Source organism: Lepisma saccharinum, unplaced genomic scaffold, assembly GCF_977018435.1.
Source record: "Lepisma saccharinum unplaced genomic scaffold, izLepSacc3.1 HAP1_SCAFFOLD_516, whole genome shotgun sequence".
In the NCBI taxonomy this organism is placed as follows: Eukaryota; Metazoa; Arthropoda; class Insecta; order Zygentoma; family Lepismatidae; genus Lepisma; species Lepisma saccharinum.
In genome coordinates, this window is record NW_028143199.1 from 131,547 (window position 1) to 156,630 (window position 25,084).

The 25,084-nt window shown below is 36.4% G+C and overlaps 2 protein-coding genes across 2 annotated transcripts in view; one reads left to right on the top strand and one right to left on the bottom strand.

Moving 5' to 3' along the window:
* Window positions 1-4,234: 4,234 nt before the first annotated feature.
* LOC145982981 (DNA repair protein XRCC3-like) lies at window positions 4,235-14,506 on the bottom strand. The gene is made up of 6 exons (XM_083116261.1): window positions 14,438-14,506; window positions 11,614-11,751; window positions 10,705-10,917; window positions 9,399-9,544; window positions 7,376-7,588; window positions 4,235-5,474 (listed from the first exon to the last, which is right to left on the bottom strand). The coding sequence occupies exons 1-6, from the start codon at window positions 14,499-14,501 to the stop codon at window positions 5,208-5,210; spliced, it is 1,041 nt and encodes a 346-aa protein (XP_082972387.1). The 5' UTR covers window positions 14,502-14,506; the 3' UTR covers window positions 4,235-5,207.
* A 506-nt stretch (window positions 14,507-15,012) lies between these two features.
* LOC145982985 (isoleucine--tRNA ligase, mitochondrial-like) overlaps window positions 15,013-25,084 on the top strand; it is a 47,252-nt gene continuing 37,180 nt past the window's right edge. The window contains exon 1 of the mRNA XM_083116265.1: window positions 15,013-15,307. Within this exon, the coding sequence (XP_082972391.1) occupies window positions 15,104-15,307 (204 nt within the window). The 5' untranslated portion in view covers window positions 15,013-15,103. The remainder of the gene's footprint in view (window positions 15,308-25,084) is intronic.

Here is a 25,084-nt window from a genome sequence, read left to right on the forward strand (position 1 = left end):
GGGAAATCATCCCTTTCTTGCCTTGAGGAATCTTTTGGTGTTCAGATGTTTATTTTCTGTGGCCACAAAACAACTGGTGTTGGCATAAATTGCCTTCTTGCGTGGTGCTGGTTTGTGACAATCAATGAGATAATTCATGATGGATTCAGTGAAGGGAATCCAGAGGAGAAGGCAGGGGACTAATCTTATGAAGGACTTAATTACAGGTAAGACTGATTCAGATCATTGTAGGAAGACAACAGTTTCAAACTGAAAGTTGATTTCTGGGTTTGTAGTTGTAGTACTTTCCTTGATACTAATAGAGTTTCTCCATCACAAAGCATCACTATCACCTTGTAATCAAGTGTTCCAAGATTTGATTGCTGGTGGAAGTACATTGTACAGTGGTGCAGATCCCAGTTTAAACTGTAGGTCCAGTCCCAATTAGTCGATTAATACAAGCTTGACTAGCACATGCGGTACTTTTTTTTTCACCTTTGCTGAGAACTTAAAAGTCTGGTGATGTGCCCAGTACAGGCCCGTACCCAGGGGCACCCCCTCGAGCGATGAAATATTTTGATGCAATCCTACAAAAATGACATGGATAATTTTAAGATTTTGCAAGAATTTCTTCCTGTATAAATGAATGGGTTGTCTGGAGAGAGGCAGACTCCAGAAGTCTGCACTCTACTATATTTAGTAATTTTAGTTTTATAACCATTTATGCGAAGCTACTAAATGTTCCAATTTGGTCAGGACATTTCACCATATTTACTCCCGGTTTTGACTTTCTTTGAACTGCAGTCTTGATGAGGAAATGTCCTTCTACAGTCATAGATAAGCTTTTAAAATTATATGAAATTGGACTAGTAAGAAATGGAGCCGTAGCTGCGAAGGTGGTTGTCATTGTCACCCTAGAACGTAGAAATTAAACAGACCTGTCATTTTTCACCACCTTTCGTCGGGAATAAAACACATATCACTTACATGTTAATTTAATAGGAAACTAATGTCTTCTTAAAATTTCTCATTTTTGTTCCTCCACCTAGTTATCTTTAATTTGCAATCGATTTTGCAGATGTGAACAATAACACACACTGCTTCAATGAAGATGGTGTGGGATGCACAATGGACTGTCGTTTTATTAGCCACATTTCTTTAATGCAAAGTTTTCTTTTCATAGGATTCAACGGAAAAGAGTAAGTACATAAAATTTCGTGCAGGGAGTGTGAAAATCATCCTTGTACTGGGTGCTGAAATCTCTAGCTACAACTCTGATAAGGAAAGATTTCCTTTCGAGAGGCTAGTAATTGATTTACACCATTATAAAAACATAACACAATAAAAGGATGAAAATTTAATTATCATTTTTAATAAAAAGCAATAATTAAATAATATCTATGTAACACTATTAAAAACAGTTCACCCATCTTCTAATTTCTTGACATTTTGAACCAGTCGTTAAAGGAATTAATTTGCTAGTTTATAAATGTAGCAAATTAATTTTGTTTATAAATATATATAAAACCAAGATTTCAAGCTTGCCCCTTCCCCCTCAAAAAAATCCTGGGCATGACCCAGTATATATGAAGACATACTAGCTGACCCATTCTGCAAGTTTGCAACTTGAAAATACCACAGTTGCGTGTACACAAGCCTTTTACCTGTCTTGGTGGTTGATCATATTGAGTTGGTACCTTACAATCTCGCCACTAAGACATCTTGTCCTGGACATGGCTGTTCCTGTGACAATGTCCTTAATCAATTTCATGTAATCACTATTTTGCTCTAATCATGATTGCATTAAAGGTGACAGAAAACCTTAGAAGTCCGACAAAAATTACAGGACACACTGTAATCAGCTCAAATTTACATGAGGTATTGGCTGTTATTTACAAAACAATCTCAAGTGAGCTTCACACCTTTTTTTTTTTTTTTTTTGTCATTTTAAAGATGGCAACTTGTGCACACACATCCACCAGCAAAGAGAAGTGGTTTCTTGCCTTCTGGAAGCCTAAAATTTATAGACATTCTACAGCAAATGAAAATTCAATGTGTGTGTGCATGCTTACCACATCAGCAAGTTTATGAATGTAGGGAGAAGTATAACAATGGCCTCAGTACACAGGCAGATGGGTGGAAAGACCTTCACAATGGGTTAAAAGTGACTGTGTGTATATCCCAAAGATGATGATTCTTGATATATCCAGGCACTAACTCAAGACTTGAAAATATATGTGGATCAGCAATGGATTTATACTAACTACTATTACTACTATACCTCTACTTGCAGAAATCTACTAGGTGAAAAACTAAAACAAATTAAGGTTTTAATTTGACTATCCTTCGTAATTGTAACTGAATGAAATTTTTTGTGAAAATTGTGGCTCAGCCAGACATCAAGCCTTCTGACCTTACCACAGTTTGCACAACTTAGAACTCATGTTGCTATTGGACAATAATTAAATGCTATAATTGGTTTAAAAAAAATGTCCTTTTTTTTATGGTTGTTAGGTAAGAACCAACATTTTTCTCTTAGTTTCTAACGACCATCCAAAGAACTTGCAGAGGAAACTCCCCCCCCCCCCCCCCCCCCCATGGTTTCAAATCAGCAAGAAAACCATTGCACGGTTTCAGCAAGTTCCTAACGTTTCATACAGGTTATTTTCAAAATGAAGAAAACCTATGTCATAACATGAAAATGCACATCATCTGTGAATGGATGCCCCACAACAGATTTGCATAATTAAATTCATTCAAGCTATTTACACACACAATTAAAGAGCAACTTAATCAATTTAAAACTATTTTTGCATATTCCTTCCCTTTAAAATGCAAAAAATAAGTCCAAGAAATTTTTTTTTCAATGGATAATGTAGATATTTCCCCTGATTTTGTCAATTTTTATTTACAATAAATTTGACCTGCTACAAGTGTGCGTGTTATATATGAGGTTTCTGAGGCAACAGATGATGTTGCTGCAACACTGGTATAGGCAGTTCCACACATGTAAAACAGTGCCAGCAAAAAATCTGGTGAAACTAGGGCTGGCTTGGTATCTTAGTGGTAGAGCAATGGCATCTCAAGAGTCCTGGTCAAGCATGCATTTTTCACTGAAATTTCTACGTAGTTTTTAGGGGCAACTAGGGAAAAGCTACTAAATGCAAGAGAGGTAATGACATGAGCATATGTAGAGGAAGGGGAAAGAAGCTGGGTAAGATTGAAAGACCAAACTCTGAAAGAAATGACGGAAAGAGGCAGAAATGGAGGGAAAAGTGGGTCCTTGGTGTCAACCCATTTATTGATTATGGCAGATGATGATTATGTCTTTTCAAGCAAAGCACTTATCTGTGATTAATTGTTATTAGAATTTCAACGTAATATTTCAGTTTTTGAAATGGTAGTATGATCAACATATGCAGAATCATTTGATCGAACTCAAATGTTGACTGATCACTAAATGATTATGCACTTTCTTCATTACTACTCAACAGGTTACTAAACTACCACTCTTAATAGCAAGGATACTTTAAAGCACTGGATATGAAATATATATGCACACACTTTATTTACAACTTTGTTTATACATTCTTTACAATTGGATGAAATTTCTCTGGGCTTTAATTTTGGATACTCCAATTAGTCTAAGGATTCTGGTAATGTGTTATCATCGCTACCGAATGAACTACAATAGCTTTCAGATTGGCCAGGAACAACCCCATTTGTCATATCCACAATAGACACATGGAGGCACTTTATATTATACTTTCAGCAACAATTGTGATTGTCCTAATCTGAATGTGGTATTGTTCTCGATGTTGGCAGAATTATGAAATGCTGATTTTACATTTTCCTGCATTGTGCATTCAATCTTCATGGTTCCAATATAGCAAAAGGTTATAAAATTTTCCCAGATATTACATTTTTATGCATTTATTTCACTTTGGTCCCCTGAAAAATGTAAAATTGAGGTTCTGCCATAATATGTTTGCGAGACACTCATTGATCAAGCTGTGCTACATCTTATCTTGTCAGCGTCATTCTGCACAATCAGCTTCCTTTCCTTGCCAAATTGACTGATGACACAAATATATTTTGCTCTCCAAAGCACATTGTAGAATCATTAGATGAGTGTTTCTGCACTTTTTAAATTCAAAACCTATCTGATCCATATTTTTTTAAACAGCTTCCTGACAGTCGCATGCCCAGGATTTTCAAACTTTTTATTGGTAGTGATCCCTTATTTTGCTATTTTTTTTTTGGAATGCTGGGCCAAAGGAAGGGGGTGCATTTGTGACCCAGACCACCCCCCCTTTTTTTTTAGACATCACTGCTTCCTGATCCCAAGGTATACTGATGGTAATGTAGCTTCCCTCCAAATTCATTATTGTAAAAATTGAACATTCTTGTGGGGGGTATAAGCAGGAATTGAATATACAAGTATATTACAGGGATATCTTATGAAAAAACTTAAAATTCTGGGAAAATGTAAAATTGGAGTTACTGTATATAAGTATTACTTTGCAATGATACCACATCAATCTATATATTTTTGCATTAAATATTTGAAGAGTTACATCCGAGATAACTGAAATATTAAGAGAGCTGTAATTTAATTAAACATCACATTCATATTTTGGGAAATGAGACGTGGTAGTAAATAAATACAGATAAACTTTTTGCTCATGTCATCTGCTGTTTCCCAGTGTTAACCACTGTAGCAGGGGAATCCATCCATTCATGGTGTGCTTGCCCATTATCAATGTTTAGTTACTAACGGATAAGCACACCATGCATGGATACACAGCAGGGAACAGCAGATGATTTCCAGAATAATTATACTCCTTGTGGCATTTTTGCAGATCCAATAGAAGCTCTGGGCTCCAGAAAAGTAAATTCGAGTTGATACCGATACATAACTAAGCGCATTGGTTTTCTAGTAGTAATGCTTTGTACTAGTGAATTGATGTAAAGAAGTATATAATAATGAATCTTTAAGTGAGATATCCTGTATATGAAATAGTTATGTAACTATTATCCAACTTCAGTGTGCTCATCATTTCAAAGTGTTCTTCACTAGTTAATTTGAGCTGGTGTAATATCTACTTATAATGCCAAGCTGAAGTATTTTTCATGTTCACAACTTACATAACTCAATTGCCCCTAACAATACCATAACAACACAAATAAACTGTAATACACACTGAAAAAGTTTAGAACCAACTAATTTAAAAAGAGTCCAGGCCAACAATGCCAGACGCAAGAATAACGAAGTGACATTTGCTGGGTGGAAGATGAGGAGCAAACAACACTTCCATTGATTTTACAGGAACGTTGCTAGGTCCACCTGTTGCAGGGAAGTTATTTGCTGGAACTACAATCCCTGTACGTGATAGCAGCAACCTTGTTGTTACAATATTTGCCCATGCTAATCCTAACGCTGGAGTTACTGTGGTTTCTTTTGGTTTCCCATCATCACTTATAACATCACTCACCTGCAGAAGAGAGAATTGTGAAGCTGTGATCTGAAGGTATTTACACGAAAATATAAAGTACACTGAATCCTCAAATTTATCCTCCAGAATTTTACTCCCACATTATGCAAGGTGTCCACATTGAGAGTGACACATTTCAATTGCTGCCATAAATCACTAAACAGAGATAAATGCATATTACGCATTGGATGAGTAGGAGGAACTGAGATTTTCTCTCAAAGATGTCATATGCAGTTTAAGTGCATAGCAGCGGCACTGTAGTTGCAAAAGTCAAAATGGCATGTGATCAAAGTGCATAGCAGCGGCACTGTAGTTGCAAAAGTCAAAATGGCATGTGATCAAGAGAGATTGCAAGCTATGTTATTCCTAGATGAATTCCACTGTGAAAGTGCAGTGTAACTTTTGTCATGTCTGGGAAGGACACTAATACCACCGACTCATTTTTTTTTTCTCCACGGAGGCAATGATTACAAGAAATTCATATCTGCATATCCTTTAATAATTTGCATTCTTGCAGTTAGCTCATTTGCTACAAAATGTTTTCTTCCAGTTGGATTGTGCTCATCCACACTGTACCCATCAAGTGAGGCATTACCTGGACAAAAGAGTTCTCTTGTTGTTGGATCAGACCCAGAGAACAGATTACATGTCCCCTCCCACGATTCGTGGACATTACACACTTAGGATTATTTTTCTGGGGCTACATCGACAGGGTAGATGTCACCGAAGCCCATGACCCAGAACAACTTCATGTGTGCGTACAGAATGCTGTTGCTTCTCTCATGCTCCAATATATTGGAGAACACACAAGAACATTGGTTGCCAACTATAGATATTCTCCATGCATCCAATGAACATATGTGGAGCTGCAAATGTATAAATGCTTTATCAATAAAACTTTGTTTGTTGTCATATTGGACATAATAGGCTCATTTTATTCTTATTTACTTATAGCCTTTCAAAATCTGTCAGTTTCAATCCAGATACAGTGTATCTGGTATCAATCCTTGTGGTTCCAGAACATCAATGTTATAAAAATTTCCACATTTTACGTTCTCCCCTTCACCTTGGTCTCTCGAAAAACAGAAGTCTACATTCCATTGTGTGTATATATACACATGAAAAGTTGAAATTTCATGTCATGTCATCAACATCATGAAATTGACCAAGATAACCAATACCTTCCTTTGATTATCCAATTTTTTTGGGTCAATCTCAATCCATCCTTGCAGCTGGAAAAATTATAAGCAAGACCTGGATAAAATTGGCTACAAGGTATGAAAACTTGATCCATTAGCGTCTGCAGACTCGCCACTATTTAAATAACGTACCACAACAGTTTAATGCAAATGGTGGGCATTTTTAAAGGTTCATTTGGCTTTTACATCACTGCCAATATGTACTTCTAGTAGCATTTACTGTTGGTGCTTTAATAATAATAATAATAACAATGATACACGGGGCATACACAATTGAAGTATACAATTTTGGAGTGTAATAAAAATAAAATGGCAATATATAGGAAATTATGTTATGGGGAAATGGGAAATAGTTTGTAACTGGAAGTTTCTTTGTATATGGACAACATTGCACAAGTTGAAAACTCTAGCGAGTGTATTGTATAAACATTCTCCGTGCAACCAACATAGAATACGTGGGATTCTACTGACCATGTCACATAAAACTTCCAGTTATGTATTTTAGAAATATAATTTATTGATTATTTCTTGTAGTTTTATTTCTATAAACATCCTAAATTGTATACTTCATTTGTGTTCACCCTGTATTTCCCCGCACAAAACCTAACATGGCGTTCATTTAAATTCACAGCACATACATGGTTGAAATTCACTTCTTACACTCCATGTAACTTAGAGACAAAAAAATCTTAAATAACTGACCTGGTTAAGACAAACAACAGCTACATTGAACTTGTGTCCCAAGGTATGAAGCTGTTGTCCAACAAACTGAATGTCCCTTGCTCTAGCTGCCCCATCTCCAGCCTCATACTCAGCACGGAAAACTCCTGCGATTGAATCGATAACGATGAGATCTACTTTTCGCCTTATCAGGAGATGTTGGAGTCTTGTAGACAAACAATGCTTCAGGCCATCCTAGAGAGATTTTTTTCCTAGTTATGCTCCAGAATGTTTCAAACAGATATTGCTTTATGCAGTGCCCAACTTTACAGATGTCCAAAATTATAAATAACATAACAAAGAATTAATAACAAGAATAGCAGTAGGTGACTTTAAATTTGCCACATTTTTCTGTTGAAAAAAGATGCATGTTGAAGTATAGAGGCAACACTAAAAGCATATTGTTTGGATAGGGTAGATTAGTCAGTACTTTTATCAATATTGGTGATACTTTGCTTGCATAAATATCCTGTGCAGTGCAAAAATTTGTAGTGTTGTTGTTATTTTTATGAATGTAAAAAGTAAAGTTATCACACACGGTGCAATGCACCATGCCGTAAAGGCACATTCTCACTATGGCACCTCCTTGATGCCTGCCATAGTGGAGGTGGTCTTATCAGCACGACGCTCTGACGACTTTACCACCAAGGTATGTTCAGTAGTTTACCTGCAACAAACATTTGCAACCCAAAACATCACTCTGCACTTGTTCTTCAATGAAGTGATAACTATAGATGTCCATGCGTAGAAAATTACACATTTAATTTTCATGTTAGTATGGTTTGTTGAAAGTCCTCGTTAGTTATCTGTTGGGTTCTTTCGGAAATGTTTCCAAGCTTCTGTGAACTGATGAGAATCTCATCATAACCTTATCACCATGGAATGGATTTATATGTAAATACATATATTTATGTATGAAGCTGAAATCTGTTATATTTTGCATTATCTTTGCGCATCATGGCATGTAGACCAGGGGTCTTCAACCCAAGGCCTGCGGGCCAGAGGTGGCACGCAAAGCCCTTTGCCGTGGCCCGTGCCCGTTTGAAAAATTAAGTACTTAACATAAAAATCGGATTGAGTAAATTGTAGATGACGGCATCTTACAGTTCTCAATGCCATAGTGTAGCTTTGTGACCAGCGAGCATAAATGAAATTGTTAACGTGGGCCGCACTGTCTGACCAGTTGAAGACCACTGATGTAGACTCAAAAAATTCAGTTTTTATTTTCCATATTTGTACATATATTAGGTTTTGGTTCATATTTTAGTTATTTTTACATATTTCCATATTTCAGAACATTTCTTAACATATTCTCCATATTCGTGCAATAACTACATGTCCCCATACCGAAATAGTTGGGTGAATTTCTTGCGAATAACTGACAAAGTCAGAAGTAACGTTGAACAAACGAAAATTTACGACCTTTTTTATACCCTCTAATCGCGTTAATTACAAGTTTTCTTTCTTCTTTCAATTTAACACCTCCCAACCGTTTGCTTTTGCAATTGGAAAATACTTGAAATTCCTGTTTATTTACAATTGTTGTCAACAACAGAGAATGAGGGCTCAAGCATTTGCTCCTGGTTGTTACAAACGTTATTTTTGCAACGTTGGAAGAGAGTCCCAAGTCGAGCAGCACAGTGCTAACCCCAACCTCGTTACTAGCAGCTGCACCAGAAGCAACGATTTTGTGGCACAGGTACGTGATTTGCTTTTGGTTTCTCTTCAAGACTGTCACGGTAATAGTTACAATGCCGAGACTGTATTTCATGTAGCTCGTGTAATGTCTTATATTATTAAAAAAATATTTTTTTACAATTTTAAGTCCATATTTAACTCTATATTTTGGTAAAAATAACTAAATATGTATTTACATATTTAGCACATTTTTACTACTTATACATCCGTTTCCTGTTATCATGTTAAACTGCCTAACTTGGAAAAAATTTCAAAGTACTTGTGTGGAAAAAAATCAAGCACTTAGACAAATAAGATCATTACATACCACATCTGCAATGTGCTCTACAAATATGCTGTCTCCAAATGCAGGGTCTATTTGATTACATGAACTTCTACGTCGATGAAATGTTTCCATTAGTTGCTTGAGTCTAGATGAAGGAAATGCATCTTCAGTCGCAATATAAACAACACCTAAAATACAAGTAATGCAAAAAAATTAGAGAAGAGCTTCAAATTCGATCAGTTGATGTAATAGATAGAACATTGAGTTGGTTTGGACATGTGAGCAGAATGGGAGAAGAAAACCAAGACAAAGATTGGAAGCAAGACCGGAATGTAGAAGGGGAAGACTGAGAACAGAATGCAATCAATATCTGTCAAAGATGGGCACCAGGAGAGACAAAGCATTGCCAAACGTTGAGAGGATGGAATGGAATAGGTTTCAGAGGAGACTGAAGAACACCAGTGTCTAGCAGCACAAAGGGGAAGCAAATATAAACTTCATGAAAACTCAATATGCTGACCAAGGCAGAAATTTATTTTACTTTAAAACATAAACTAAACGTAGAAACATGGAAACAAGGCTTAATGGTGTTATAAAAACTTAATCATTCAGTAAATTTTACCTTAAATTAACTAAATAATATGGTTGTACAAAGCAAAGCTAGTGCTGATGTCTGTGCCCCATATTTCCATGTACATAATTTCCTTCTGAAATATAGCTTCTCAACTTGAATACGAATCCAAATTTTCACTCGATTTTATTCTCTAGGCAACTATCTCCAAATTGAAAACTGTTAATAAAAGAAAGTGTGAATTTCAGTAGCAAAAATTCGGTGGGATAAATGGCAAGGTCATTGCCATAGACCTCTTGACAACAAAAGACAAATTATGCTGTCCCATAATAATTCTGATTAATTTGTATTCCTCCTGTTAATAACAAATTGACATGTATGAATTACAAAGTAAAATGTGCCTTATCAATTTAGAAGTATTTTACCTTACTTGTACATAAACTTAGCCTTCTTCTTGTCATGGTGGATTTGTGAATCTAAATTTAAACTGTAGTTTCAGTTCTGAGTAGCCTAATCTTTATTATAAAGTTGACTTAAATTAAACCTTTAAAAATATTCTCGAGCCTGTTAAACTTGGTGTTAAAAGACGGAACATTTGAGTCTTCAAGAATATTGGACATAATAATAAATAAAAAAACAAACCTGGCAGTTGGGAGGGCAACCACCCTCCCCATGGATCCCTGCCTGCAGGTGGATGAATTAATTGCTTGCGTTTTTAGATCACACACATGCCTACTTCAGATTAAAAACTACGTTAATTTTATTGAAACCACAAACCTGGTTCTTGGCCATCCTTTACTGCTGCCTGCTGCACAGTAAGGCACAACTGAAGACTGATTTGTGTCTTTCCACTGCCGCTCTCGCCTGCAATTTCTGTTATACCAAAATAAGGTATGCCTCCGTGAAGAAATTTGTCTAGGACTGGACAACCTGTTGGAATCTTCCTCGCCTTTTTGCTTTGAAGGGATTTCCCTGATGCAATATCTAGTGCTGAATGACGAATTATTAAAGTGTCAGAAAACTAATTGCAAGGCTCCTTTTCTCCCCTTCCTTTGAAATAACATTATGCAAAAAATACGAAGAACTTTTTGGTTCCACAATTTCTCACCCAATGATATAGTTTATAATGTAAACCTAATATAATTTTATAAAAATAATAATAAACTAAGATATTAAACTAACATTTCTTAGTCTGCAGAAATGCACAAAACTAAACATTTACATTTAGTTGTTTTGCCTCAATAATGCATACATAAATTATACATAATATATACTACCATATTAAAAATATGTATTTTACTGTTTTTTGCTTTAATTTGAAATTTGTTTTAAGCTTTGTGTAGGTGAATATATTGAGATGCTTTCTTGGGATAACTGGAATTCCTTGGTTATTTCATAATTACAGCAAGTTTCCAATGGATAAGATAAAAATATCATGTCTGTGTGAGCAAAGTTAAGTCCTGAAGAGAGATGCTAAATGCTGAAGAGTAAATCGCCATTTTTTTTTGTTTTTCAAGACTAAAAAAGACTGGCTTGTTTTTATATAAGAGCATGCCCACATTATGCTTGGGACCATGAGTTATAGTCTTTCACATTTCCTAAAATTTATTGCTTGAGTAAATTCTACATATTTGTCTGAATATTGAATTTATTTGAGTACCCAAGTAAATTGAATAAAATTAAAACCTGTAACATAGCCTTCCGTAAAGACCCTCTTTGCTGCTTCTAGGATGACAAGTTGAATTTCCTGTTCTGTCAAACCTGCCGTTCTGCAAAGTTCTGATGAAGTAGATAAAAGAATTGATTCTGGTGTCACCAGGTTCGCTGGTAAACAGAAAAATAAATTTATTTATTTGTAAAGGAGCAAGGTTCAATTTGCTGCTGAAACTTGCTACTCCACACAGTTCAAATACTGCAGATACATTCAAAACATGAAAGAAATCACCTCTTATGTTTTCTGAATTTGTTATATTAGCACTACTCTGCACACATGGTTGTCACACGATGACATGGACAGTTTTTTTGTCCTTCCCCTCTAATTCCATTTCTTGTGCATCAGCTAGTCAACAGCAGTTCCTTAATCTACTAGAAATCATGTGATACTGAAATTAACCTTTATTACATAGCCCTTATTAATATTAGCATACAGTATACTGAAATACAAACATATAAATTCCCTCTTCATTTGTTGCTAACCGCTTTTGTGGTTACTGCTTCTCACTGTAAATCACATTTGTATTTAAACGTTTTGCTACCACTGCGCCATCGGGAGGCCCTGTGTCTTTTTTAAAAACAATGTCCTGCCTTCCTTCTGTCTGTGGCTGGAATGTGAAATGTCCAGATTTTGTTGTCAGTACATGTTTTGGCATAATCCTCTTCCTTTTCTTCTTTGTTACAAGAATTACCATTTCAACTTTTTTTCATCACTTACAATATCTCAGAAATACGTGAAAATTAAAATTAAAATATATTTGTGCCATTTAAAAATGCTTTTCAATGGGACATAGTCTGATACCATGTGTGAACTAAAAGCACCATGTCAAATCAACCAAGAAAAAATAAATTTTGGAATTTGACGTCATGGATTTCACTAATTTTTGGTATACCCGTTTCTTATCATCTGAAATATAGAAAATATTATTTTTATTTTTCATGTTGCCGGTGTTTGAGAAGTGGTGTTTGCAATATGTGAATTGTGCGCCACACATTTTGCACCTGCCACCACTTTGCAGAAAATTCATATTTTCAACACTTGACAGTCTTTATTTTAGATTTGGTCAGTTTTATTTGGTTACAAGTGTGTTTAGATTTAATGCTCATAGTAAATTTTTTGTGATTTTGTTAACTTCAGAGTATTAATTTTTTTATGGTGTTAGTATTTGCATCGGTAACAGTTTCATAGATCGGAGACACATTTCTTCAATTTTACACAAGAAACTACTTACGGAAATGAGTTTCTCCAAGGTTTACATCATTTCCAAGGTTTACAATGTTCATCAAGGTATTTTCTTTCATCGTGGAATATATTTGACCGGGAAATGATGTACTTTTCAAGAGAAATATCTCACCGACGCAAAATTGCCATTGCTCTCATTTGGTTGCCTTACGTCAACCGGATGCTGGGTACGTTTGATGACGTAAGCCCCTGTCAGTGTTTCAACCTCCCCTTTTTTTACTATGCTTGCCTAACGTAACCAAACCTAACCTAACCTTATCAGAAATGGTTCGTGGGGCTATCAGTCAGCTACCATCCATAATAGTTTGTGGGGCTATCTGTCAGCTACCTGTGCATAATGTGTAGTTTCCACCGGTGACTAACATGATAGTATTTTTCGGTGCAGAAGGTTGAAACACTGCATACTCACAACGTAAGTCAAGATGTGCCCGCCATATTGTGTGTTCCAGAAGCGAAGAAAGGAATAAAAAAAAAAAGCACTCAGAATGTGAAAAATTGCGTTTGTTTTCGTGTAAAAAGCATAATGCCACCTGGAACTATGTTCTGCAATACACAATTGGTAAATACGAACCATGCAAAACACAAAATATCCGATTTTAATGTGTCACCGATCTATGAAACTGTTACCATTTGCATCTTTTCGATTCTCATGGAAGAAAATGGTGATAGTACTCTGGGATCCGAAAGATTTTATTTCCGTGAGTCACATTTCAAGACCCAATATCTCGGTTATTGTAGTTTCTGCATGTTGATACAAATTTGATATTGCATGGGGCATTAAAATCTATTGATTTAAGAAATAAAGAAAACAAAAACTTTCAAGGTAATTTTGTAGTATTATGGGTCACTAGCCCCAAACATCCATGATTTTCTCAGGATACTAACCACAGGGATTATGGGTTGTTTACAGCAGCAGCAACAGTGAATGACAAAAGGAGAAATGAAATAGAGCATCCAACCATGGTTCAATTCCTGGGTTCGGTGGGTGATGTCAGGTGGATTTTTTTTGACAATGAACACATAATAAAACTGCTGCGGGTCTCACCCAGCTTCTAAGTAATGAACCCATGGGGAAGTTGCCAGAGCATGATGGTGACCACCTCATCTGCATTACTGGCAAAATAAAAATGTACGTACTTGGAGTTTACAAAAAAATATATCCATGTGTAAGGGGTAATTGATTTGGAAAACGCTAAATATCAATCTTTCTACGTAGTACACGCTGAAATGAATTCATGCAGACCAACGAGGCTCTGGCGATGGACCCACATGTTGCTCTCGTGTCCTGCCTACATACTTGTCAACATTCTTTCAACAATTGCATCTTATAACCATTCGTTTTCATCTTCGCGGTTTGTCAAAAGTTACAGAAGAGTAAAAACAGCGAAGTAAAATAAAACAACCAAAAACCAAGGCTGGATTTGATATCTCTGGTAATATGGCAACCTGACATACGGAGAAGGATATGTGTAAGATTAAACAAATCATGCAAATATTATAGCGAGTGATCACGCAATAAAATTGAAATTGTTATTTGATTTAGTGTCAATGTACCTTTTTCAAGGCTTTCCTTCACTTTTGTGGAAATATTCCAACTTACAAAACCCGCCATTTTCATCCAGTGTTGCTATAACCAGACACCACAATCTCCCTTTTAACTACGTATATTCTGTGTATTTATGTATTCTTATCATGTTCTTACAAAAAATATTTTCTTTATCTGAAAAAATATTTCCGTTGAAAAAATAAAAATCACGGAAATATTGCGCTTAATGAAATATAGAACGTGCATTTACTATGCGAGCCGTATTTTCCCCTTTTCATTAAGAAATTTACCTGGATTTCTAAGACGGAACAAATTTTCCTTCATATGGCAACACTGGTTTGATATGATTATCTTACAAATTGTCCCAAAGCTAGCAATTCATACTCACAAAAAACACTCGTGAATATAACCAATATATTTTATTATTAGAAAATAATTACTGCAACACCGTCACATATAATGTAAATAAAATCACGTAGCATACACATATTATAACATACATATGCCGTTACATTTATGGTTGCGTTCTTCATGGGACTAAATACAAAACCAAAGAACAGAAAAATGTGTGATAAGTGATGTTTGTTTTTGTGTTTACAGAAAGCTAGATTTTAAAAACCTGGAACGACATTTAGTTGTATGAGATAAACATTTCTCTTCATATACTGCAGAAAATGGTCACTGTAGGATTTTATTTTATAATGTCAGGATTGTCAAAGCAAAGATTGATTTATTGTAGTGCAACTTCCAGATTTTGTTCCCACGTAAAACTTAAGAATACTAAAAAGTACTCCGAATCAATCCTCTTGCCCAGAACAAAATTTCCTTTACGCTTGGATGGCAAGAAGAAAATTCTTCAAGAACAGGAGATCCGGGAGGTGTGTAATTTCCCTTGACACGTCTTGGCGCCTTTATACCCTGAATTATGATATAAGATACGTAGAGGCGTGAATATTTGTTCTTAGACCACTAGTTACTTATATAGGTAAAGAAAATTTTAAGAAAATGGTCAAACTTATTTTTTTTATATTTTAATTACAAAATTAATATTTGGGGTAAAGGTAACATTATAGTATAAGGGAAACGGATTTCTTCAAATAGTACGTTAGCAATGTAAAAAAGTGCGAAATATATGATTTATAGGTGTTTCCCTTATACTATAATAGTACCATATTGGTACTTAGAAGTACCTACAGGCCAATTTTTATTCAGATTTATTTAAATCTGATAGGAATACCTAAAAAATAGGTCGTGTTTTTGTAGTATATATTGACATGCTCTGTGTATGTGTATATATATATAAACACATTACATAAGTGTTAAAAGCATGTTATGTAAATTTAGGAACTACCTATATCCTTTATGTTCCTCCTACATAAGTTTTTTTTCCCTTGCAGTGAAATTATGGCTTTTGTACTAATATAAACAAACTGTCATGCCCAAAGGGGGCAGGGGGTTGGTGGGGGTCATGGCCCAGTATTACTAAAAAAATTATGTTAAATTCAGGAAAAGTTGGCAAACTAAGGACTGACTACTAAAGGAGGTATACATAACTCCCTTCTGTTCGAAAATGTAATCATGCTCCAGACGTCTGACAGTACTTACAAGCAGTGATGGTGCCAGCCTGAAATAAGTGGGGGGGATAAATATTTTGGAGTCAAATTCTTGGTGGCTAACATGAACTGGCTAAAAGGTATTCACGTAATACTTATCTATGGTATAATTTTACCAGTGACATATTTTACAGTCAGATCCAAAAATAAATCACTGCATTTTGTTCCATCATACACTCCTTTTTAGGTGTCTGTCCAGCATCCAGGCGGATTTTTTAGAAATCGCTAAATGTCCACCTTTTTTGGAAAGAGTATAGGATTGACCATAGCAAATGTGCTGCATACAGAATGCTTCATTTGGTGCGCATTAATTCGAGCAATGCTCACCTAGCATCTGGGAGCTCAATACGATCACTTTCCCGACTGAGTCATTAGTAGGGTGCATATTTAAGGCACTAAAAACCTCTGAAATAGGCAGTCAAATAGACACCAAAATGATGAAAACAGGCACTTAAAAAGCACCATAAACTAAGAAAAGGCACAAAAATAGGCACTTAAAAGGCACCCTAAAATTAAAAAAAGACATAAAAATAGGCAATGGATGTGAACTTATTTAAATTTTCTTCTTACAATGCACAGTTATACTGTATTAGCACTTCAGTTTATACATAGTGCGCCAGCGATTAACATACTATAATACTATTTTGATCGAAATTCACATTTGCGGGGAATCGTCTGTTAAAGTAATTCTCACAAAAAGAGCTTGTGCTAATGACTGCGAATTTGAACAAATGATGAATAAACAATTTGCACCATTGTAACAAAAAAATATTTAAAATAATGTTTCAATTCAGACCATCAAATCTGGCGAATTCTAGAACATCATCTAGAACATCAACAAAGCCTTACATCTTTCAATATAGGGAAAGCCAAATGCACGTAAGAAAAAGCTGAGGTATGCAAAAATTGCAGAATATACATTTTTGGGCACGATTAAGCAAAATAGGCACTAACCATCAAAATAGGAATTTATAGGCACTATAAAAATGTGTTTTTGGAATTGAAACTCCATGAAACTAATTTTAAAGTTTAAACATGAAAGCCTATGGTTTACTACAAAGGAATAAAAAAAGCAAATAGGCAAATTTCCGCACCCCAGTCATTAGTATTAAGCGGTAAGCCTGCTGGAACGCATATAGTCTGTGCAGTTCCTTTTCGGTTTATTGATTTGGTTTATTTTACTTCGCTTTTTTTTGCCACTTTTGGCTAATCCCGAAGATGAGTATGAGCGATGATATGATGATTTTGATGAAGGACACACATGCCCTGGCCGGGATTCGAAACCGAGGCCTCTGGCGTTAGAGAGAGAGAGAGAGAGAGAGAGAGAGACAGAGAGTGGCGCAGTTTGCTAACCACTCCAACACAGAGGTCGGCCAGTTCCTTTTCGAGTTATACATACGCGATACAGAAATGCATAGTGAGAATTTATATTATTAAGTAATATTTACTTTCATGAAATAACGAAACTAAAGAAAATATCCACTTTTAAAGGATGGAAGAAACAAATATGGGGTAAAGTGTAAGGTGGTTGCCACTTTCCCCTGCTGTTGAAAGAGTGATAGAAATATTCGTGGCATTGAAATCATATTTCTCTACCCAATCCAAACTACCTAAAATTTTAATTTTGCTTTTCGAAATAAGTTAAGCGAATCTTACTTGTTACATTTGCATTCACTTGTGGAGATATTTCAGTCTAATATCCAAAAATTAGAAAAGGAGTAAAATTCTGTGCTTCAAATTATAGATATTCTTTGTAATTTGTTAAAAAAACAGATTAGGAGATTGCTTTCTTTGCTTAAAGGTAAGATGAAGTTCTTGAAAGAGATCTTCTGAAAAGCATCTGTGAGCAAAATGTTGGTAAGATTTTTGTATATTGATTAAATTATGAGTAATGGCAAATGAATAGCCATTTTTTGCGGTCCTCTTTTTTATGACTTTGTCCTCTTTTTTTAATGTATGTGTCTGGTCACCCTAACTTTTAGGCATGGATTTTTCACGTCAGTAAAATGCAATAATTAGTGTTTTCTCTTCCAAAGCCATTTTTAGGTGGAATTATATCACAGACTTAGTAATTAATTAATTCATATGAACAGTACAAATATGCCATAAAAGCTATGGATGAACATATAAATATACACATAACATTATTAATATGTAAAGAGTTGGACTACTTTTTTTTTTTTTTGCCAAAATGAGAAAATGAAACACATCAAGAATACATATGTTTTCATGAGCAGCTACAACCTTGTTTAAATCCAAAGATTTTGGAAGCTCTTCAAAGGACTGATCATATAGCGCACTCAACCTCTCATTTGTTACCAATTTGATTACGAAGGTAACCCTTGATTTGCCGCAAACAGCCGTTTATGGGATATGCGCATTTCAATAACACCAAGCTTGAAAATTTCGTAATAGGCAGTTTTTAATGTTTCAACCATTGAAAGGTGCTGAAAGGTTATTATTTTTAGTTCCTTCCTGCCTCATAGTGTGCTATAACTCTAAATTGTCCAAATTGACAACAGGGAGCGGCAAAAGATTGTAGCTTTTCATGCTTCAGAAAAGTGGCATTAACTTAACAAAGTAGGCATCAAATAAACAATACCACTATTGAATAGAAAATGTGTTAATGATACTATTTTCTCTTCTTCCATGATGAAATATCTTACGTTTTGTTGTTCAACGACAGGGATTCAGAACTTAGGGCTAAAAATGGTGAGGCTACGAGAAGTACCTTCCACTTAGGTGCTACTCTCAGGGAACAAACTTATTTTCACTACAAATTCACCTACATTAGGAGACAAATATATTGACATAAAAGCAATTAATAGAGTTCCAACCCTTGCACTGAGCATTTTGGTTAGTGAAAATATCTGCTGAAGATTTAAATTTTATTTCAGAATATATTATGCATAATTATTGATCAGAATTGGATCAAAAATTGATGCTCCTGCACGGATGCAGAAATTGTTTTCTAACCTCACAAATTATAATTAATTAAGATGGAGGACTAACACTGCGAGCAATAAAATTGGCCAAGCATGCTGATTTTCACACCGTATTGCAATGATTAGTTGATAGGCTTTGTATTAAGGTCCACAAAATGAACGAGAGTTACAGTTTTTAGTGAAATCTGAACCACTTAATGAAATGTTACCTCCATCGGCGATGGATCCCGGGACCCCTTGATTTCAGGTTTATCACTAGACTATTAGGGCTGGGAGCCCAATTTTAATCTTAGCATTTAAGAATCAGGTAGTTTGTGTACTCTTTGATTCTTTATCATCGTATTTGTCCCTTGCGAATATTTGCAGCGATAAGAATTGATATAACGATGAAGCGAATGAGAGAATATCGCTAACACTCGTGCAATTGTTGGTACTCCAATGAAGAACTAATAAACAGAAAAGAAACATAACACTTCTTTAGATTTTGAATGTTGTTCTACTTATACATGTAAAATTCATTTGCCACACCTGCTAGACCTATTCAGAAACTGTATATGCCAACAATCAAGGAACAATCTCAAAGCCACTGAATTTGTCCACCCACCAGACAGGCAGCAGATTTCGTAGCAAGTTTAGCGACTCGATTGGCCAATTACTTGGTATCAAATAAATGATCAGTGACCACTGTTATCCAGGCACATCTGCAGTTGATCGCCCCCTCTCCCTTTTGATTTTACAATACATCATAAATACGGTAACCTTGCGATCTAACCGAATTAGAAAATGTATTTGAACATTGTACTTTCCCCAGTGGAAGTTTTATAATGGAAAATGTAAACTTCTACTTCTTAAGTTTTCGATCAAACTTACCGTATTAAAAAAATGTAGGGGGGGCTGAGACCTGTTATGGGGGGGGGGCTCAGCCTCCCCTAGCCCTCTTGTAGCACAGTCTCTGTTTACAAGTAGCAATTTATGTCTAATTTGGATAATATATATAAAAGATAATAAAAAACCTTATCTTTTGCACATATTACATACAGAATATTCACAAGCCAATAAAAAAAAGATAATGTGTGTTGGGTTGATTACGCATATCGTCCATTGTGAATATAAATGCTCCATGTCCAATTTTTCATTTCTTCAGGACAGACCTTTAAAGTTTGATATTATATATTTATTGGACCTTCGTCAGCATTGTGCTGAAAGTTTGTATCATTACAGAGGCTGATTTTTGAAGACTCTAAAGAGAAGTAGTTGTTTGGGCTGTAATCAATTATTGAAATTTCAGCTAGAACTACTGCATGCAACACTAAATTTGAACAATTATAACACCATTAAGCCTTGTTTCCATGATTATGAAAAACTAAATATGCTGACCAAGGCAGTAATTTATTTTATTAAAAACATAAACTAAACGTAACGTTTCAACCTTCTAGCAAGGTCTTCTTCAGACTCTGTATCAAGTACAAAAGTCTGCCTTGGTCAGCATATTTAGTTTTTCACTAAATTTGATTTGAGAGTTTAAATGTTCTACCTACCAAATAGAACCCTGCATTTTAGAAGATTGGGTAGTTGCTCTGTAATGGAGATCAAACAATTTTGTTATAAATTTGTCATTCTGTAACAAAGTTAAATAAATAAATTCAATCAATCAACTACTTTGATTCCACTACTATTAAAATTTTTTGTCTGTTAAAAGGAAAAGTAAAAACTGAAGTCCACTATGCCAGCTTCACTACTACTTCTAAGCAGCTCCCACAAGTGACTGAGGTTAAAATGCAAGTTTTTTTTGTGTTTTAAGTCTACTTTTATGTATATATAGGCTAATTGGGACTGGACCTATAGTTAAAAGTGGGATCCAAACCACTATGCACCTCCACCAGGTATCGAACCCCGTTAGAATGCAAATGTTTCATCTCATGGCTGATGAACCAAAAATACACTCAATATACCAATAGCTGAAAAGCTATAACCAAACATATATATTTACACCATAAAAATATACACATATACAGGGTGTCCATAAAGTCTCACCCCACCCTGGGAATTGTGAGAACGGCTATAAATAGGAAGAAATGGCGAAACACATATTCTATGATGTTCAGGGGGAAACATTTTGAGGCCAACCATTCCCTACCCGGGCCCCCAACAAGGGGGTAGGCTGGGGTTGACTAATTTTTTTCAAATAGCAAGGGGGGGGGTCTAAGAATATGTCGTTTGAAAGGTCTTATCATAACAACAATAATACAGCAAATCCGAGGTCTGTATGTAGCTCCAATTGACAATGGCGTGAAATCAAATGTGGAACATGACCAGCATTGGACAGGACTCCCAACTCCTACAGTAGTAATCGTAGACAACAGCGGGAGCTGGAAAAATGTTCCTACACTGTAGAATGATTCGGATTCGGAGATATCCTAGCAGTGTCTACAAATACGTACACCCCCCACCCAAGAGATGGCAAGCGTCTGTACACAAAACCGCATATCATCATGCCCCCTGAGATTGCTACCAGGAAGACACGGACTGACATGCACAATCGCAACTCAAGGGAAATGGTGAAGGGGGCACATAGTTACATTTACAATGTCAACTGAAGGCAAATGGGGGGGGGGGGGTTTACAAGATGTTACAACACGTACACCACTAAAAGTCAAATTGAGCTTACCTACTATTTACAGATGCTGTTCGAAATGAGCCCTATTTACTTGTTTGAAGGAGAATGCAGACGAAGTATGGAACCAGACCAATTAATCAGTGTTACTACCGCGATGAAGATTCAACAGGACCATTCTGCTTGTCTTCTCGTAAGCAAACAGACCGGACCGCAAAAGTTCCAAGTGACTTTGAAATACTGGACGTAGAAGAGTTGTAGTGTCGTACACACTGTGTTCTACTAACATGTTTCCTGTATCTTCCATTACCGTGGTTCTGTTTGTGTGTGTGTGTATTGGTGGTTAAAGTGTTTGCAACAACGAGAAAAATGAATGGTGCCGGAAAGGCACGTTCTGGTGCAGACAATGTGGGAATTTATCTTTCTTTTCGGTGAATGTGGCAGAAACTACCGTGCCACTGCTAGACAATTTAACGAATTGTATCCCCAACAACCTAGTATTGACCATAAGTATGTTTCAGACCTTGTTAAAAAATTCCGTGAAATGCAAAGCATCAATGACAGACGACGACCTCACATCGATGAGGCAACAGTGTTGGAAGTTATAGGACGCGTAACTGTAAACCCTGAAATGTCTCTGAGACAAATAGAAGGGGCAAGTGACATTCCACGGAGTTCTATCAGTAAGGTGTTAAAATTACACAAATTTCATCCTTACAAAATGCAGGTAAAGCAAGAACTAGGAGATGATGATTTCAATAGACGAATTGAGTTTTGCGAAATTATGTGCGACAGGATTGCTAACAATGAGAACTTCTTACACAACATCTGTTTCAGTGATAAAAGTTCTTTTTTTCCTAAATGGCTGTGTTAGTAAACACAATGTTCGAGTATGGGCAGATAGATGTTAATCCTCATGTTGTGAGGGAAGGCCATACGCAAAGACCTGAGAAGGTTAATGTGTGGGCAGGTATTTTAGGAAACCACATAATTGGACCCCTATTTCTTAATGGCAGTTTAAACTGTAATCTGTACCTGCAAATTCTACGTGACACAGTGGATCCCTTGGCAACGGACCTTGTAGAAAACTTAGTTGATGTCAACTGTGTGCCTGAATTTGATGCGGACAATATCGTTTTTCAGCAAGATGGATGTCCTGAACACTACAGCTGGGACGTACATGAGTACTTGAACGAACATTGTCCCAATAGGTGGATAGGCCATCGTGGTACCATCGAATGGCCTGCAAGATCGCCAGATTTATTTCCGAACAATTTCTTCCTTTGGGGACACCTTAAATCTGTTGTGTACAAAACAGAACCTAGTAGTCTTGCTGCAACAAAGAATAATAGCAGCCTGTAGAGACACTTCAGCAGACACATTCAGCAAAGTGTGACGTGCATTTCATACTCGTCTGTTCTACTGTCAAGAAGTGAATGGGGCTCATTTCGAACATCATCTGTAAATAGTAGGTAAGCTCAATTTGACTTTTAGTGGTGTACGTGTTGTAACATCTTGTAAACCCCCCCCCCCCCATTTGCCTTCAGTTGACATTGTAAATGTAACTATGTGCCCCCTTCACCATTTCCCTTGAGTTGCGATTGTGCATGTCGGTCCGTGTCTTCCTGGTAGCAATCTCAGGGGGCATGATGATATGCGGTTTTGTGTACAGACGCTTGCCATCTCTTGGGTGGGGGGTGTACGTATTTGTAGACACTGCTAGGATATCTCCGAATCCGAATCATTCTACAGTGTAGGAACATTTTTCCAGCTCCCACTGTTGTCTACGATTACTACTGTAGGAGTTGGAGTCCTGTCCAATGCTGGTCATGTTCCACGTTTGATTTGACGCCATTGTCAATGGGAGCTATGTAGAGACCCTGGATTTGCTGTATTATTGTTGTTATGATAAGACCTTTCAAACGACATATTCTTCGACCCCCTTGCTATTTGAAAAAGAAAATAGTCGACTCCAGCCTACCCCCTTGTGGAGAGCCCGGGTAGGGAATGGTTGGCCTCAAAACGTTACCCCCTGAACATCATGGAATACATGTTACGCCATTTCTTCCTATTTACAGCCGTTCTCACAATACCCAGGGTGGTGTTAGACTTTATGGACACCCTGTATATATAGGTATACCAATATTGGTCGTATGAGGGCTGCTGGAAAAGTTTCTGCAATCAATATGAAAAAAGATATGTAAAATTCTGGAAATGGCTTTATTGTTTTTCGAAGTATTCACCCTTAAGATCGAAACACTTTTGCATACACTTAAACCAATTTTGAAAGCATTTTTTCCACTCTGAAGCTGATACCTCAAAAACAGCTGATCGGAATGCGTCAACAGTTGCTTCAGGTGACACAAATTGCTCACCACGCATCTTATTTTTCATGTGTGGGACCAAAAAGAAGTCATTAGGTGATAAATCAGGTGAGTACAGACAATGAGTAATTTATTCGACATTTTTGCTGGACAAAAAATCAACAGTTTGATGTGCTCAGTGGGAACTGGCATTGTTGTGTTGAAGAATTATGCGACGATTTGTGTTTTGTTTTATGCAATTGATTGATGACCTCAGGCAAACAAATTGTTGTATACCACTCAGACTTTACAATCCTTCGATCTTCTAAAGCCATTGTTGCCACATGTCTGGTATAACCGAAGAAACATGCAAAATTTGCTTGGCAGCACTCCTTGAACGAACAACTTTTGTTGGTTTCGGCTCACTTTGAAACACCCAAACAGTGGATTGCTGTTTAGTTTCGGGTTGTTATGAATAGATCCAAGTTTCTTCCCCTGTAATGATGTAGTACACCAAATTTGACTTGCCTCGGTTGAATTTTTTTGAGCATTTCTTTACACCAATTTACACGAGCCTGTTTTTGAGCTTCGGTCAAGTTGTGTGGGATCCAACGGCTTGAAAGTTTCCGTACATTCAGATGACCATGCAAAATCGAATATATTGCTTTCATGTCAATGTTCAAAGATGCCTGAATCTCATGGTAGAGTACAACACACATATCGTTGCCGTTGCGTAGATACCAATTTTCGTTTCGTCTCACTCTCTCTTAGCATCATGTGTTCTACCATGCTCGCCAACTTTCGCTATCGTTGCCATATTGTCATTCCATTCCTGGACACACTCGCGCAAACATCATTGAAAACAATTGAATAGCGCTCCAGCTCGTGGTTCACACCTTTCGGCAGGGACGGTAATGTGGCAATATAGCATGGCGTAGTGGTTGCTTCTTTTATGTAGTGCATGTTTATTGGCTAGCTAGTAACTAGTGTTGCCAACTGTAATAATGAAGCACTATTTCTGTCACGGAAGGGGAAAGGCAGGTAAAGTGACTGTGAGTTTTGTTGGATTGGAAGCACCATATTTTTATTTTATACTAAGTATTTGACCGGTTTGACGTTGTGTGAGAGTGCTTCTGAACTGTAGACAATTTACCGAACCCATAGCTGTGTTCAATGTTAT

Excerpts from the sequence above, each read along its gene's own strand:
- LOC145982981 (XM_083116261.1), bottom strand. The coding sequence starts at position 14,501 with ATGAAAATGGCGGGTTTTGTAAGTTGGAATATTTCCACAAAAGTGAAG. Across the intron at positions 11,752-14,437 it reads GAAGGAAAGCCTTGAAAAAG|CGAACCTGGTGACACCAGAA; the intron begins GTACATTGACAC and ends TCTGTTTACCAG. Across the intron at positions 9,545-10,704 it reads AAAGGATGGCCAAGAACCAG|GTGTTGTTTATATTGCGACT; the intron begins GTTTGTGGTTTC and ends CTTGTATTTTAG.